The sequence below is a fragment of the Diabrotica virgifera genome, chromosome 8 (assembly GCF_917563875.1).
Source record: "Diabrotica virgifera virgifera chromosome 8, PGI_DIABVI_V3a".
Lineage (NCBI taxonomy): Eukaryota > Metazoa > Arthropoda > Insecta > Coleoptera > Chrysomelidae > Diabrotica > Diabrotica virgifera.
Window position 1 is genome coordinate 132,238,843 of NC_065450.1, and position 18,953 is coordinate 132,257,795.

Sequence of the window (18,953 nt, forward strand, 5' to 3'; positions counted from 1 at the left end):
TATAATAGAAGTATAACTTCTTACGTGCGTACAAAGTACACACACATTCTTTTTTTCTATCATTTGTGACGCACTGAAAAATGTTCATGAAAACAACTCTAGCTTGATTCTCGTTACAGAGCACTTGATTTTGTTGAGAAAACAATGCCCCACGCCCCACTTAATGTTTCGGTTAGGAAAATTGTTTTTTCCTATATATTTGCACACATGTCTCGCAAATATACAAATTATACAAATGAGCAAACATCAAGGAGTAATGAGGAAATATATATGAGAATGCGTGTAGTAGATATAATAGGCGGCACACATAGTGGAAGCGGTTTCCGCTTACGGGAAAACCGCGCGGTTCTCGCGCGCGGGTATGGTAACACAGTGAAGACGGGTAAAAGCGAGAGAGATCGTTCAAAGTTGTCAGTTCCGTCTAGCAAAATGTCGTCTTCCGATGACGATATAATTGCTTTAGATTCTGTTTTGACTAAACTGAAAAGAAAGAGAGTTGGTGTACATCCTATTAATCGAGAAAGATTAATTGAAGACCTTGGGACCAGAAGGAAACAAGCCACAATTTCGTCAAAAATAAGTTAAAGTAGAAATCACACACTTTAAGACCATATTAATGTCTCAAACAGAAAATTTCAGCAGTTTTCTCATAGATGGAGCCGCTGTAGTTAAGTCCCGTTAAGGCCACAGTTTTTTTGCTTATACGAATCAGTTAGTTCACTCTAGTTTTTATGCGGTTCCTGCGCGTGCAGAAACTCCTAGCAGACTGCGTAGTAGACTAGGAGGAAAATGTTGCTGTTGCAAGATTTAAAATATTCCGATAAAGATTATTCCAAAATTATAATAAAATAATTATGATTATCGATTTTTTTCAAAAATCCGAAAATTAAATTCATAAATGGTAAAATCCTTTACGTACACACTTGTATAAAATTTGAAAAATAATATTTTCTAATTATTGATTGAATGTATTCAAACAATTAATCACAAGTAACTATCTAAATTGGTGATATTTGGCAACAGTGAGTAGATCTGGTTTATTTATGTATGTGTATTCCAAACATAACCTTATAAACAAACAGTTGTTTATTTAGAGTTATTTATTATTGTTTTCTCATATTTTGCAATTGTTAAGTTGGTTTACTTCGAATTTAATATGCATTACTGTGGTATTTCTCCAGTTTTCTAAGAAGGTTGGTGATTTTGAATTGGGATTATGATGAATTTAACCCAAAGGCAATGTGTGTTTATTTATGTGGCAAAAATCCAGGCACCATAAAAATTTGAGTTTCTTCCTGTTGCCCATGGATGAAAATCGGTAAGAACGTAAATTCTATTTAATATCATTGACATCATTTTTGACGTGCTGTCGTTTTAGGTTTGCAGAATGAAAAGAAATTGTTCAATGTGATAAACTTTCTATGAACAGTCCTCAATATTGTTACATTAACTTTTATAAATATGCACTTTACATCTTGAGGAGCAGGCCTTTGCAGAAATACTGAAAAGCGGGTTGCAAAACAACGCAAAATAAAATAAACGAAATATGTCTTGAGATTAAACATTCAAGTTGAAGGTGTGTTCTTCCTTAAACTGGAATGATAATTTTGTAATTCTGTAGGCACATCTATTGAGAAGTTACAACCAGTGGCAAAGTGCCTTAAGGGAATCTATGACATATATAATTGAAGGTATGAGTATATGTTTCAAATTAATTGTTGAATGATTCTGAGAAAGTGTAAATGTTTTTCATGAATTTGGTACATAACTGTCTTTATCTAAACTCTAAAAACCATTGACATCTGTTTTGAGAAACCATGTTCCTAGAAACCATTGATAACAAATATAGACAGTTACCTCTGCATTTGTTGTATCATCTTACTACCCTATCCATAGCGAGTCTAATTTTTAAACCTATAATAATTGTTTACGTGCTGGTTTCATAAAGATGCTTCAAAAATATATATGGGTCTTACTAGGCAGCACAGCCATGCCTTTAATAGCTTTTCCAATTATATTTTCAATATGCTTATTCTAGTTAATTAAGATTGCGGGATAAAAAGACCACTAAATATTTGAGTTCATTTTTAGGTATCAGCATTGACTCTACAGCCCATGGTGGGTCTTGGCCTGTTCCAGAATCAGCTTCCACTCTTTCCTATCCTTTGCTTGGCTTTCCAATTTCTCACTTGAGCATGAATTTTTGGTATATATGGGATTATATTGTGATAACGACCAGATCTATGAGAATAGTATGTTGTTAAAGAAGATTGTGGTGACACTATTCATGAATATCTGATAATATTGGTTAATGTGAATGGAGTCCAAAATGGGGTTTAGGCTGTTATATAAAAAAACTAGGTCATTAGCATATGGAAGTAGGGCGACATTATCTGGTATTAAATTATGCGAATGAGGAGAATTAAGCCTAAAAACTCTATTTATTCTGCTAATCAATATGATTTTGATATATTTTAATATAAAACATATGTTATTCTTTCTAGGGACATCTCCTCTGAAGGAATTACAATTATTTGCCAGTATGTCAAATGAATTTTCAACATCAGTCATACTTTCATTAATTTATTGATGAAAATAAAACTAGGTACATGATTTATTTACTTCCAAGGGATTCTAAGATACTATGTGTAAAAAGTCCAATATGCAGTGATGAGCATGCTAATAACTGGCAAAATATGGGATATAACGCCAAAGATGGGAAACATGGGATGCATTCTGAAGTAAAAAGAGATGAAAGTGAGAGAAATTATCGATATAAACATATAAATTAACATTACATTACATAGTTTCCCACCTTTAGACGTATCAGATGAGTATGAGAACTGTCACTGTGACAGGAGAATTTTATAAAATACTCCTGTCACAAAGGTGGGAAACTATGTAATGTTATTGTCGGCTAAGGGTGTTAACCTGCTAACTCCATTTTTCACTGTGAGTGATATTGGGGTAGTTTCTAGGTCTGTGTACCTTCATACCATGTCCCACAAGCCCGCTGGTTCCACCGTAGTTTAGAGATAGCTATTTCTAAACTACATTGGTGTCGGCGGGTTTGTGGGGTGGTGTATGAAAATACACGGACCCAGAAACTAGCCCAATATCACTCAAAGTGAAAAATGGAGTTAGCAGGTTAAAACTCTTATCCAAGGTTATGTTAATTTATTCGTTTATAACGATAAGTTCCACTTCTACCAGTTTCATCTCTTTTTATCTCACAAGTTAATATGTTTTCCATCTTTTGCGTTATTTTGCCGGTTATTAGTGTGAGTGCTCATTACTGTATATTTACGATTCTGTGATTTCTCAATATGATGCTGAGTAGGTATAGATCTGAGTAGGTATATAGTAGGTATCTACAACCCTTTCAAAATAGAAATTTATAAGTTCATTTTATGTACCTATTAAACTTTATTTTAAGGATGAATTTGAAATGCTTGTAGGGAATATATCTGTAAACAATAAAATTGGTATTGTAAAATTGAAATTCTCAAAATATAATTTATAATTCGAATGTATTATTATTTTTTTCCTCTATAGAAAAGTCCTCTTATTAGTTTTCTCATTAGCCCTTTTGACAAGACATCAGTACTTCGTTTTTTAGATTTCTCACAAGGATTCAGATCCGGAAGATCCTGCGTAGACGCCAGTACTTACTTAATTACTTATTCCTCTTCACTCCATGCGGAGCATAGGGCGTCAACTGTCTGCCTCCATTCTGTCTTATCCTTTGCACTGATCTTTATTTCTGTCCAGGTTTTCCCAATAGGGCTTTTCATTCACAGTCATTTGTTTCGAGCTTCTGTCATATGCCATATAATCCGTGTATATTCATAGATATAACAGAATAGATTGGGCGAGTTCGAAAAATAGCGTAACGCGGAACAGTTTGGGTCGGTGGTCTATCTTTCTCTCTCTACTGGCGCTCAGCTTTCTCTCTCTAGCATATGATGGCTGCCGCCTCTGTGTAACTGTCGTTCCATTACTCCCACCTCTTGGTAGATACGCTCACACTCGCACGACAGACAAAGATAGCTAGACCACCGTACTTGATATCAGCGTTACACCCCGATGCATTGAGTGGCATATGACTAGCCTGATCTATTGTTGACATATCTCTGTGTATATTAGTATTATACACAGATTATACAACATATGACAGCAGCTCGAAGCAAATGACAATCAATGGAAAGCCCTATAGCATTAATTTCTTTTTCAACACTTCTTTTCCACATTTCTACGGGTCTACCTGGTCTTCTCTTTCCATGTGGTGTATATTCTAGGGCTTGCCTCGCTATGTCTGTGTCAGGTCTCCTTAGTGTGTGCTCCATCGAACTCCATTTCCTTTTGCATATTATCTTAGATATACATAGGTTTCTGGTTAGTTCTTGTCCATAGCTCTTGGTTTGATATACGGTTTCGCCAGTAAATGTTAAGAATCTTCCTTAGGCATTTATTTATGGATACCTGCATCTGTCTAATACATTTTCTTGACACTTTCCAAGTTTCTGCTCCATATAGTAATACAGTCTTCACGTTGCTGTTGAATAGTCTTTCGGTTTTAATTGTCATCTGATGTGAAGACCACATTTTCCTTAGCATATTGAATGCGTTTGTAGCGTAGACGCCAGTATTGTACTATTTATTTCTGTACTAAGACAAATCACAGAAAAGGCCATCGAGTACAATAAACCAGCATATCTATATTTTACCTGACAAAGGCTTTCGATCGCAGACTCCCAAGTCGAAGACGTCTTACACTTACTGTATAGAAGAGACATGCCAATCAATATTATACGAACCATCGAAAACATCTATTTCCATAATCGAATACAGGCAAAGATAAATGGCAAACTAACACAGTTTATACCAGTACAAAGCCGAGTCAGACAAGGGAACCCGTTAAGCCCACTGCTCTTTAATGTATCTAATAATGGACGAAATAATAGAAGCAGTATATAAAGATCATGGTTACAGAATGGGGAAAAAAAAACTCCAAATATTAGGTTATGCAAACGACGCCGCATTAATCGCCAAGACAGAAGACAATCTCCAAAGATTAACACACATCTTCAATAAAACAGCCAAGAAATACAATATCAATATGATAATATCAGCAGAAAAAACACATGTATGACATCTAAATACCCACTACGAGGTAAAATCGAAATTGATGGGAAAATATTAAAGCAGGAAGCAAGGTTTAGATATCTAGGAATAGATATACCCAGTTACGGAGATGTTGAAGAGGAAGTACGACAACAAAGCTTAAAAGCAAGTAAAGCGGTGGGATCTCTTAATGACACAATCTGGAAGAACGAACACCTAAGACAAGACAAAAGCAAGAATCTATAAGCTTGGATTATAAGCTTTCATCCGACACCTCATTTGCCATTCTATCTGGTTTAATGACTGAGGAGTTGTGTTTACGGACAGACGGACGTATATAATTCAACGCTTTCACATTTTTTTCAAAACAGTGAAAACAATATTTCTTTAGAAATCCATAAATATATTCGCTAATAATGAAACTAATTTGCAGTGGTTATAGCCAACCTTCATTAATGGAGTAGGCATTAGAAGAAGAAGACCAATGAAGATAAAGTAGAGCCCATTGTTAGACCAAAATTTTGTTTATATAGAAAAAATTATTTAGTTGAAAATAGTAGGTACATAATCTCAATGAATCCATTAAAGCTGATATATTTAGGCCCGTATTCATAGTCGGTACTCAAGTCTGAGTCGATGCTTAAGGTCGACCTTGAACAAATTCTTATACAAATTTGTATACAAATTTTTTCAAGGTCGACCTTAAGCATCGACTCATACTTGAGTACCGACTATGAATAGGGGGCTTAGTCTTCAGAACAACAATAATAATTATTATTTATGAAACCATCGATAAATTGTCAAGAGCTTCGTAAACGTTAATTGTAGAAAAGTATTCCTTATTTCGAAAAATCTATTTCAAATTTGTCCTATTTATTTTCGAGCAGTGTATCAAAAATAATGTTGAGCAGTATAACACATGCTGTTATGCGCTTGCGTCCGGCTGCAAGGTCTCGATGCGCAGTGGGAAAAATGGAACATTTTTTCATAACGTACTTCACGGCAAGTGACTATACTGATTGTTGTATAAACCTATATACTGTGTTAAGGCTATACAGTATCTGGAAGTAGCAGTGATTGGGAGAATATAAACTCAGGAACAGTAAGTTTATTTACTGTGTGGCTTGTCCCCTTATTTTATATTTTTCGAACCTAAAATTATTAGGATTGTTCTAAAGGTTTTTTGTGGCTTATACCTTTTTAGTAAAATACCTACTTCATTGTAGGAAAATGAATAGGTTCGTACCCCACAGACTTCTCAGAAAAGAAGGCGCCTTCTAGATGGAGACACAAGGATACCCAGCGACATAAAAAATTAAGCGCAAGTCCAAAAAAATCTAGTTTACGAATATGTATATAAATACAAAAGGGAAGAAAATAGATCCAAAAAATTAGGTGCACCTTGCGGTTGAAAAAATCAGTGTAGGCAGAAATTGGTGCTTGCCAACAGATTCTACCAGATACTGAGAATAATGAACCACTGGAAGACATTGATCATTTGGACGACTTTTCAGATATTGAAAATATTGACAACTGAATTATTTTATTGTTGCATTTTATGTTCATATTTTAGAATATAATTTTTTATACAAAATGGGATAAGCCTCATATTTTTTCAAAAAATGTTCAAAAACTCAAAAACCGTTAAATAAACATTTGTGTTACTTTTATTTTGTATTTAATATCATATTTCCAAACGATTATTGGCCTTACTACCAAGAAAAATTTAAAAATTTGATTTCAGGATTTGAAAATAAGTTTAAAATGATGTTTTCTCCAAAATATTGTTTGGTGGCATGCCTCCTTCTGGTCCCAAGGTCTTCAATTTATGGAGAATATCATCATCTAGTTCAAAAATTAAAAGAAGATAATGAAAGATTCTTCCAGTATATGAGAATGACTCAAGAGACTTTTAGTTATATTTTGGAGAAAGTGGAGTATCGTTTAACTAAAAACTGGTGTAATTTACATAAATACATATTTACATATTCATTGTAAAATCACTGAACTCGCGCGACAAAAAGAGGGATTAAACTAAATTTTCATTCGAGTAAACATTAAAACCGCGCAAAAAAAACTAAATTCTCATTCTAGTAAAAGCGGTCAGGAGGGTTAAAGCGGTTGGCCCGCGCGAACCTGCTTTGACTATGATGTTTGTGTACATTTAAAGACGTGCATTCATTTTGAAAACGTTTAAAAGCGGGTCCGCGCGGTTTAACCGTAAGCGGAAACCGCCTCCACTGTGTTCGCCGACTAAGACTATTAGCAGGAATGCCAACATATTTGCCAATACCTAGGTACATATATTTTATTCTAACTTGAGCTGATGTAATATTTGTAATAAAATATATATTGAAAACAACAAAATAACGTGTCTGAAAAATTAAACTGCTGATTCTGACTTTTACTAAAACATAGCTTTTGGAAATGAGTTTGACTTACTTGTTGAAGTATCGTAACAGTTTGATTAAAATGATGGTGTTCCATTGTAGAGGTTGAATAGATCGCTGCCAGAGGTGATTCGGTATCCAACATAAACTTGTTATTCTTCCCCCTGTGGTCTAAGTCGTGACATAATGCACCAACGAATAAGGCTAAGCACTGGTAAATATTCACAAAAATATATTAGTAAATAATCATAATTTTTGTAAGGATAGAAAAATAGTTTGGCGCAAATTAATAGAAAATATAAAGTTATTTATTAAGATATGCACAACAAGGAGTAAAAAAACTGAATGTAGGATATAGAAAAATGCTTCGTAGTAAAAAATAATAAATAAAAGTTCCTACACCGCGATGCAAAAAAAATCGAGCCACTAAAAATTTGGTCATTTTTGAAGTTTCGAAATTCCTAAACCTGTTGTTCGATTTAAGCGACTTTTTTTACCACATTATAGCCTGCCTTATTCATTGACAATATTGCTCTAATAATATTGCTGCTAGACAGTCAAACTGTCATTGTATACTGAGTGTACGAATCAAACTGTGTTTTTTTCTCAAAGTTCGCATCACCTTGTTGGCTATACTAGCACTTATAAAATACTGAAATTAAAACTTAACTATAGCCTCAGGTTTTCTTAACATTTTGTCTTTCGATTCATTCGCTTATTTTGGATAATAAAAAAGTTAGGTACTTTAACAACTGGCCATGTTCGTCATCAGTACAGGGCTTTTTTGAAATAAGTGCGGCAAACTTTAAGGGGTAATTTTACATATGAAAATAATGACAGTTTGCTTAATAATCATATGTCCGCAAACGCTTCGTTTCCGAGATACGGGATGTTCAATATTTTTTTACAAACTGACAATTTATTTATTGCTTTAAAACCAGTTGAGATATGCAAATCAAATTTGGTGAGTTTTAAGACGTAGTTATTGTACATTTTTTGACATACAATTAAGAATTTTATATTCACCATTGGCGTGCGTACAGGTAATATTATGGGTCATAATACCCGTTTGCGCGTCAATTGTGAATATAAAATTCTTCATTATATGTCAAAAAATGTGCAATAACTACGTCTTAAAACCCACCAAACTTGATTTGCATATCTCAACTGGCTTTAAAGCAATAAATAAATCGTCAGTTTGTAAAAAAAATATTGAACATCCCGTATCTCGAAATCGAAGCGTTTGCGCACATTATGATTATAAAGTAAATTGTGATTATTTTCGCATGTAAAATTAACCCATAAAATTTGTCACACTTATTTAGAAACACCCTGTACTGATGACGAACTTGGCCAGTTGTTAAAGTACCTAACTTTTTCATTATCCAATATAAGCGAATGAATCGAAAGACAAAATGTTAAGAAAACCTGGGGCTATGGTTAGGTTTAATTTCAGTATTTTATAAATGCTAGAATAGTCCACAGGGTGACGCGAACTTTGAGAAAAAGGCACAGTTTGATTCGTAAACCCGGTATACAATGCCAGTTTGACTGTCTATAGCAGTGATTCCCAAAGTGGTCCAGGTGGACCCCCAGGGGTCCACGAAGGACTCAAAGGGGGTCTACGTTGGCGTGAAATAAAAATGGAGGTTCACAAGTTGCAAGTGGGGGTACACGAAAATTTTATAACGATTTGGTATTTATTTAAGCAAGTTTGCATTTTTTTATTGTAAAATATCAATGGAAAAAATAATATTTTAATAGTAGTGACTCAAAAATGTTATTATGATGCATCATAACAAGTTATTTTGATTAAAAACAAGTCTTTGATCAAATTTTAGTGTAGAAAACGTTAAAATACCGTTTTTTACATTTTCCTCCATTCCCAAAACACGTGTCTTTCGATTTGACTGAAAATTTGCACACAGATAGCCAAAACACAGGACTTTAAGTGGTTAAAAGAATTTGTATCGTGTTACAATACAAAAAAATACGTGGAATAATATTAGAGTGAAAAATATAGGCGTCTACTGTAAGTACAAATAATTCGGAAAATATCGACCATACGAAAAAAATGGTTAAGAAAATTATAATAATTATTGAAACACAATTTATTTGGATCAATTTCAGTTCCTACCATTCTTGTCGAAAAGTTGAGAATTGCGGAGATATTGAACAAAAACCACTGCTATCAAATCAATCAGGGCTTATGCTCGCGCCTTTACCGCATACGTACTACCTGAAATATTTATTTTAGCAAAAACATGAAAGAGATCAAAATTGTATAAAATTTAATTCTCTCCGTTTTTGTATAGGTACATTTTTGTTATAAAACTAATAATTAACGAGATAATTCAATAATTATGCTGTAACTGTCACTCTTTCCCCCATAACTCGGATAATATCGACGGCACAAAAAAAAATAATAATAAAATAAATTATATGAAATCATATTTTCCGCAACTTCAGTCCTTACACTTGTTGTCGAAAAGTTAAATATGGCGGAGATATTGAGCAAAAACGGTTCTCCTTTGTTCGCGATTTTAAATTTACACTACTATTGACCCCCTTAAGATTAGAAAAATAGAATCTTGCTTGGGTAGCACGGCATGCAAGATCAAATGCTAACCCGACTGTACTATATAATTTTGACTCTATAGTGCATGTAACTTTTCTTGTATTGAAAAACTATACAAATTCTTTTAACCATTAAAGTCCTGTGTGAAAAAACAGTATTTTAACGTTTTCTACGCTAAAGTTTAATCAACAACTTGTTTTAAAAAAAAACTTGTTATAATGCCTAATAATCACATTTTGGACAACCCTTCTATTAAAACATTATTTTTTCAATTGATAATTTACGATAAAAAAATGCAAATTTGTTTAAATAGATTCCAAATCACTGTAAAATCGCTTATGATATTTTAAGAAAAGAAAAGAAGACGAAAAAGACCTTCCATGTCTTATTTCCCCCCCCCCCATGTTTTTCATTGGAAGTATGGTAAAAATGTAGCAGCAGGGGTTCCACGGAAACCAGTATATTTTTTAAAGTGGTCTACGAGATAAAATAGTTTGGGGACCTCTGGTCTATAGCAACAATATTATTACAGCGATATTGTCAATGAATAAGGCTATAACGTGGTAAAAAAATCACTTAAATCCAACAACAGCTTTAGGAAATTCGAAACTTCAAAAATGACCAAATTTTTAGTGGATCGATTTTTTTGCACCGCAGTGTATACATATAGATATATTTCTTACCTCATTCCTGGTAAATATTTTCTTAGAGTGCTTTAAGATGCAGTATATGGTATTAGCAACTGAGAATCCATGAGTCCAATTATGGTAAGGTACTCTTCGATAATTTTTCTTCACCGTAAGAGCAAATCGTAAAAGACAAGTCTGGTCAAATAGACTAGCATCAAATAAGTCATTAAACATATGAATCGCTTGATTGGTTTTTTCCAAGTCTTGGATATCGAATGAATTAAAGTAGTAGTTATCGATGCCAACCATTTTGCCGTGCTGTTTGGTTTTAAGTGCAGCATTATATTCTTCTTCCGTGCAAGTATTGTGGTAGCTTAGAACATCTAATGCTACCTGAAACATACAATTTTAATTGAAAATAATGTAATTAACAACATTCATGAACAACATTCAACAACAAATTGGAAAGTTGGATGTAAGAAGTCTTTTGCAAGCTGGTAAATTATATAATTTAGAAATAGCAATGGCCAGATATTCTTATAGATTTTAAACAGGCATTTGATAGAGTATGCAGGGTTAGATTGTGGATAGAGGAAGAGGAACTTGACTTCCCAAAAAAACTAGTCAATTTGATATATTGACTAGTTTTTAGTAAAATACGGATGTGTATGGAACGGTTACGATGTAAGGTGGGAGTTGGACAACAATAGTTGGAGACATTTGAAATAAACAATGGACTAAAAACAGGTAGATGCACTTTCACCACAACTCTTCAACTTAGCTCGGGAAGACATGTTGAGAAGTGCAAGAATCAAAAAAGCGACTACAGTATTTAATCGAGATGGACGAAACTTACTGTTGACGATCAAACGTCAGATTAAGGATGAATGAGACTTTCGTCAGGCTCGAGAAGGAAGCAGAGAAGATGGGGCTCCTAATCAACGAAAGTAAAACTAAATATTTGTATATGAGCCGCAATAATCAAAACAGACAGGATCAGTCAGAATCATTGGCGTAACCAGGGGGGGTTTTGGGGGTTATAACCCCCCCATTGGAATGGACTTTGAGCTCTATAAGCTTAACACCATACCCCTCACAGACCTTCCAGTAGTTGTAACCCCCCCCCCTTTCCAGTAGTTGTAACCCCCCCTTAGGATCATCCTGGTTACGACTATGGTCTGAATATTACCATCGATGATTTTAAGTTTGAGAGCGTTAGAGAATTTAAGGATCTTAGAATAAAAATAACTGAAGACAATAACGGATTACAAGAAATAAACAAGAGGGTACAAACGTATATAAAACAATCATACTTCCCGCAGTGGTGTATGGCAGCGAAACGTGGACGATAACAAAGGCAAACGAAGAGAGAACGTTTTTGGGAAAGAAAAATCCTAAGGACTCTGATGAACTACCAGGACAATATAGGCTAAGAACTAACAAAGATCGAAGTACCATACCCAGACGCCAGCTTTATACAAGAAATAAAGTCCGGAAGACTCCAATGGGCAGGACACCTCAGAAGACATTCTGACGAAAGAGCAGTAAGGCTGGTATGGGAAGAAGTATGAAAACAAACATTTAAGACATACCAACCATATGGAATAAGCACTATAAAGAAAAATTCGAGACATGCACCCAACAAAACGAGGAGAGAGGGCAGCAGTAAAGAGAAGAGGATAGGGACAATCGAGTAGACGAATTCCATATCAAAGATATTGAAGAAGGACTGTCAAGAATAAAAATTGGAAAAGCGAAAGGTGCCGATGACATAGATCAGGAGATGATGAAGTACGTGGGAGAACGAGACAAACTTTGGCTACTGGAAATAACAATGGAAGCATGGAGAACACAAACGATACCGAAAGACTGGGAAGAAAATTTATTGATACCAATACACAAGAAAGGAGAAGAAGCGGAATGTGATAACTATAGGGTTATATGCTTATCATCAGTGGCATATAAAGTCTACACTGGGATAATAGAACGGAAGCTCAGGAAAGAACTGGAAGGAAAACTAGAAGAAGAACAAGTGACTTTTAGGAAGAAAAGAGGAACAATAGATAATTATACATACTGAGAAATATAATTGAAAAAAAAAACGAAATAGGAGAAGACATATATATTACGTTTATAGATATTAAAGCTGCTTTTGATTCTATAAATAGAGAAGCAATATGGTCAGTAATGGAAGACCTGCAAATCCCGCAAAAAAAGTAAGCGTGGTAAAAAAATTAAAGGCACTCGTGTGAGTGCCGACAGAAGTGAAAACTTCTTATAGTGTGTATATAAATTACGAGCTCAATACTTTTACCCCATCCTAAAAGAAGTGCTATACCTATATCATATACGATATACGCGATGCGTATGTCCTATGCTATTTATGTATACCTACACATAATTTATATATGTACAAAATGTATTTCAGCGAAGTGATGACGGTCGCAAATTCAATATTTTTCCCAATCCAAGGAGTGCACAACGTCCCTAAAGAAATTTTCAATTCAAAAATTTATTTCGTCGAAGCGATAACGGTCGCTAATTTACTACTTTTTTCCCATCCAAAAAGTGCACAACGTCCCTCAAGAAGTTTTCACTTCAAATATTTATTTCGTCGAAGCGATGATGGTCGCTAATTTAATACTTTTTTACATCGAAAAAGTGCACAACATCCCTAAATAAGTTCCACTTCAAATATTTATTTCGTCGAAACGACTACGGCCCCAATTCAATACTTTTCTTCCATACAAAAAGTGCACAACGTCCCTGCAAAAGTTTTCACTTAAAAAATTTATTTCGTCGAAGCGATGACGGTCGCTAATTTAATAATTTTCTCCATCCAAAAAGTGCACAACGTCCCTCAAGAAGTTTCCACTTCAAAAACTGATTTCATCAAAGCGATGACGGTCGCTAATTTAATACTTTTTTACATCGAAAAAGTGCACAACGTCCCTAAATAAGTTTCACTTCAAATATTTATTTCGTCGAAGCGATGACGGTCCCTAATTAAATACTTTTCAACCATCCAAAAAGTGCACAACGTTTCTAAAGAAGTTTTCACTTCAAAAATGTATTTCGTCGAAGCGATGACGGTCGCCAATTTAATAATTTTTCCCCATCCAAAAAGTGCACAACGTCCCTAAAGAAGTTTTCACTTCAAAAACTGATTTCATCAAAGCGATGACGGTCGCTAATTTAATACTTTTTTACATCGAAAAAGTGCACAACGTCCCTAAATAAGTTTCACTTCAAATATTTATTTCGTCGAAGCGATGACGGTCCCCAATTCAATACTTTTCCCCACCCAAAAAGTGCACAACGTTTCTAAAGTAGTTTTCACTTCAAAAATGTATTTCGTCGAAGCGATGACGGTCGCCAATTTAATAATTTTTCCCCATCCAAAAAGTGCACAACGTCCCTAAAGAAGTTTTCACTTCAAAAATTTATTTCGCCGAAGAGATGAAGGTCACTAATTTATATTTTTCCCCATCCAAAAAGTACACAACGTTCCTTAAGAAGTTTCCACATCAAAAATTGATTTCATCGAAGCGATGAAGGTCGCTAATGTAATGCTTTTTTTCCATCGAAAAAGTGCACAACGTCCCTAAATAAGTTTCACTTCAAATATTTATTTCGTCGAAGCGATGACGGTCCATAATTCAATACTTTTCTCCCATCCAAAAAGTGCACAACGTCCCTCAAGAAGTTTTCACTTCACGAATTTATTTCATCGAAGCGATGAAGGTCGGGATGACGGTCGATAACTTAATACTTTTTTCCATCCAAAAAGAGCACAACGTCCCTAAAGAAGTTTTTACTTCAAATGTTTATTTCGTCAAAGCGATGACGGTCGCTTATTTATTAAGTTTTCACTTAAAAAATTTATTTTGCCGAAGCGATGATGGTCGCGATGACGTTCGCTAATTCAATACTTTTTCCCTATCTATTTAAAAAGTGCACAACGTCCCTAAAGAAATTTTCACTTCAAAAATTTATGTCGCCGAAACGATGACTGTCCCGAATTTAATAATTTTCCCCATCCAAAAAGTGCACAACGACCGTCAAGAAGTTTCCACTTCAAAAATGTATTTCTTCGAAGCGATGACGGTCGCAATGACGGTCGCCAATTTAATACTTTTCCCATCCAAAAAGTGCACAATGTCCCTAAAGAAGTTTTCACTTCAATACATATACGTACAAAGTTAATTTCGCCGAAGAGATGACGGTCGCAATGAAGGTCGCGAAATAAATTCTTTTTCCATATCGAAAAATAGGTTTTACATTTATTTTAAATTTAAATACTTCTATACAATTTATGTATAGATACACATAATATAGATACGTACAAAATTTATTTAGTCGAAGAGATGACGGTCACTATGACGGTCGCGAAATAAATTATTTTTCCATATCGAAAAATAGGTTTTTCATTTATTTTAAATTTAAATACTTCTATACAATTTATGTATAGATACACATAATATAGATACGTACAAAATTTATTTCGTCGAAGAGATGACGGTCGCTATGACGGTCGCGAAATAAATCTTTTTCCCCATCATAAAATAGGTTTTACATTTATTTTAAATTTAAGTACTTCTATACAATTTATATATACATACAAATAATATATAGCATAAGCGATGACGGTCGCAATGACGGTCGCAATGACGGTCGCGAATTCAATGCTTTTTCCCCTATCCAAAAATCGCACAACGTCCCTAAAGAAGTTTTCACTTCAAAAATACATATAGAAACGTACTCGCTAAAGTACAAATAAACTGAAACAGATCGCCAATAATAAAGCTAAGGAGAGGAATAAAATAAGGGGACAGTCTCAGCCCAGTTTTATTTATATTAGTAATGGATAGATTAACGAAGAGCGCTAAAAGAAGGTCAAGGCAATTACAATCAACAATAGGGTATAGAAATTTAGTACCAGTGAGAATGGAGGGATTACTAGATGCACATGACCCAGTAATAATAGCAGAATATAAAGAGAAAATGCAAAAATTAATCGATATCTGGGTGGAAGAAATAGAAAATTTGAAAATGGAGGTATACAATGCAATATCTGTACCAACTTTAATATATGCAAGTGAGACATGGGTAAACAATGCAAAACTAGATAGTACAATAAACGCAGGAAGATGAAGCAGCTGAGAAAAATAGCAGGAAAAACGAAAATGGACAGAATAAGAAATGAAGATATCAGACAAAGACTGAAAGAGGAATCGATAATTTCCCAGATCCAAAAAAAGAAAATTAAAATGGAATGGACACATTAACAGAATGGACCAGGAAAGACTACCAAAACAGGTGATGGAATCAAAAATATGGTAAAAGATGGAAACGGAGGCCATGGAAAAGATGGATCGATCAGATTATAGAAATTGGATAGGAAAAAGGAAAAACACATCAACAAATGAAAGAGTTAGCAAAGGACCGCAACAAATGGAAGATATGGAAAGAGGATTAATAAAACCTCCGACGCCCCTGAGGGGCATGGGAGTTTCGAGAAAGAAGAAGAAGAAGAACAACAATAACTGAAGACAATAACGGATCACAAGAAATAAACAAGAGAGTACAAGCTGGCAACAACGCAATAAAATCCAAACAACTAACAAGATGTACAAAGAGACAACTATATAAAACAATCATTCCTCCCGTAGTGGTGTATGACAGCGAAACGTAGACGATAACAAACGCAAACGAAGAGAGACTACGTTTTTGGGAAGGAAAAATCCTAAGGACTCTGATGAAGCAGGAATACATTATAGGATAAGAACTAACAAAGGGCTCGAAGAGCTACACCCAGACGCCAACTTTATACAAGAAATAAAGTCCAGAAGACTCCAATGGGCAGGACACCTCAGAAGACATTCTGGCAAAAGAACAGTAAGGCTGGTATGGAAAGAAGTCCCAACTGGAAGAAGACCACGTGGACGCCCTCGACTCCGGTGGCGAGATAATATAGCGGGAGACCTGAAAGCTATGGGCGTGGAGAACTGGATGGAGATTGCTTAAGACAGATAACAGTGGAGGCATGTTGTTGAGCCGGCCAAAATCCACGGAGTGGAATTAAGTAATGGCAAGACTGAAAATCAATATTCTCGGACTTAGTGAGATCACATGGCCGGGTCATAGTAAATGCTCCACAAGAAATGGGATATACTATTATACCATTTTGGAAGTTACAATCAGCACACGCATCCAAACGGAGTCGGAATTTTGATGTACAGAATTACCAATAGATGAATCACTGGCTTACGTTAAAATTATTGTAGTACGAGTCTATGCATCTACAGCTCAGAGTGAAGACAAAGATATCGAAAAATTTTACAGTCATATTGAATAAGTATTAAAATATGTTAAAAAATGAAATACTTTCTCTTATGTGTGATCTCAATGCCAAAGTAGGTATGTTATTGAAAATGTTACTGGAATTTGTCCAAGAAAAAGAAATGGTAATATCAAACACGTTATACCCGGTTCCACTAAGAAGATTATGATGATAGGAAGAAAATACAGAAATTCTATCAAATTCGAAAAGAATATCCAGATGCTGATATAGTCTCTCATCACAAACCACTTACTGATTAATTCAGGTTAAATCTAAAACAATCTAAACTGAGTCCAAAAAATAGACACATCATCGATCTATCCAGACTAAGAAACAGTGAAACAAAAATCTTACGTTGAAAAATGAATAAAGCGAGAACTACTGCCAGCTAAAATTAGGGACAACAGAAAAGGTCAGAATGTAAACATCAAACGGAAGAACTTAAAAGACACTATATTTCTCATAAGTAAAGACGAACTCAATAAAAGTTATCCGAAAAATAGAGAGAGAGAGAGAGAGAGAGAGAGAGAGAGAGAGAGAGAGAGAGAGAGAGAGAGAGAGAGAGACGGGATGACCGCCGAAATACTTAAAGTAGGGGAGCCTTGGATGCTAAGTTTGCAGTGATTAAAGCGTCATGGGGACCTATTGTATTGTGAAGATTAGGTCCTAAAATCAAAAAAAGTTAAATGAAGTTTTCTAATTAAGTGGGAGTTTTCCATTTTTTTATTTAATTTTCCATTTCCAAAAATCGGTTTTTCCTATTATATCCATAATTCGAAAAAATGTCTCTAATAAAATTTATTTATTGTTATAAATCGATAGATTTTTGAAAAATATTAAACATGTCTTTTTCAGTTTTTAGATCTGATGTTCATTTCACGAAATATTGCGGGGTTCCTATTTAAAATTTTAAAGTTACCCCCATCTCCTCCGTGCGGGGGGGGGGGGTCGTGTTTAGTATCATTCGATAAATTTTTGGAAAATATTGTACACGTATTTTTCAGTTTTTCGATGTGATGTTCATTTCGCGAAATTTCGCATTTTTTTTAAAACTTTGTGACTCATCCATTTCCTTACGCCCCGCTCAACTCGTCAGATTTTTTAACTATAAAAAGTTTTTCATGTACTTAACTTACCTTTTCTTAATCTCACACCCCCACTGACTGACTGCCCTCAACACACGCCTCTGTATTAAGAGTCCTTATATGGTATGGGTACACTAACAGGGTGGAAGGCTTCTCCCAATGTGATTTTCTGAGGCGCTCGAGTAACGCGAAAACTCCCCACTTGGGCTCCCCTACCATTCATTTAATGGAAAACATAATCATTACGGACCAAGATTCACAGAGAAATACAAAATAAAATAAGGGAACCAAAGGATACAGCATCTTTCTTGAATAAGAAATTCTGTTTCAATTTCAATTTAAAGAATAATCATGAAATAAATTAAACGTTGACAAAAAATGGTATAACAACTAAAAAAAAATGTATACCTTATATTTTTGTTGTGATTTTCTAATTTTGTCGTACAACTTTGCATGATGGAGTGCTAAACCACAGTATACGGCAAACGTTTCAAACGCTTCTTCGTCTTTCTTTGTAAAATTGCCTTTGTGTTTATTAACCATTTGAACAACACCAATAATATGGCCTTGAATATAAATAGGCATACAAAGGATGGTTTGTGTCCGATATCCTGAAAACATATAATTTTGTTAGTTAAAACATATTTAAACAGATAAACTCCTCAAAAGAAAGATAGAGTATACTAGGGATGCCGGTTGTTGATAAAAAAACCGGTTTTCGTTTATACCGGTTTTTTTACTTACGGTTTAACTTTGCGGTTATAACCGGTCAAAAAACGGGTTAGTCCAAAAACCGGTTTTCGG

At 34.6% G+C, this 18,953-nt stretch overlaps 1 protein-coding gene across 5 annotated transcripts in view; it reads right to left on the bottom strand.

Moving 5' to 3' along the window:
* LOC126889476 (probable 3',5'-cyclic phosphodiesterase pde-5) overlaps nt 1-18,953 on the bottom strand; it is a 423,420-nt gene that overhangs the window by 26,212 nt on the left and 378,255 nt on the right. For all 5 annotated transcript variants that reach the window (XM_050657796.1, XM_050657797.1, XM_050657799.1 and 2 more), the window contains 3 exons: nt 18,558-18,760; nt 10,776-11,114; nt 7,567-7,725 (listed from right to left, as the gene is read on the bottom strand). In XM_050657796.1, the coding sequence (XP_050513753.1) occupies nt 7,567-7,725; nt 10,776-11,114; nt 18,558-18,760 (701 nt within the window). The remainder of the gene's footprint in view (nt 1-7,566; nt 7,726-10,775; nt 11,115-18,557; nt 18,761-18,953) is intronic.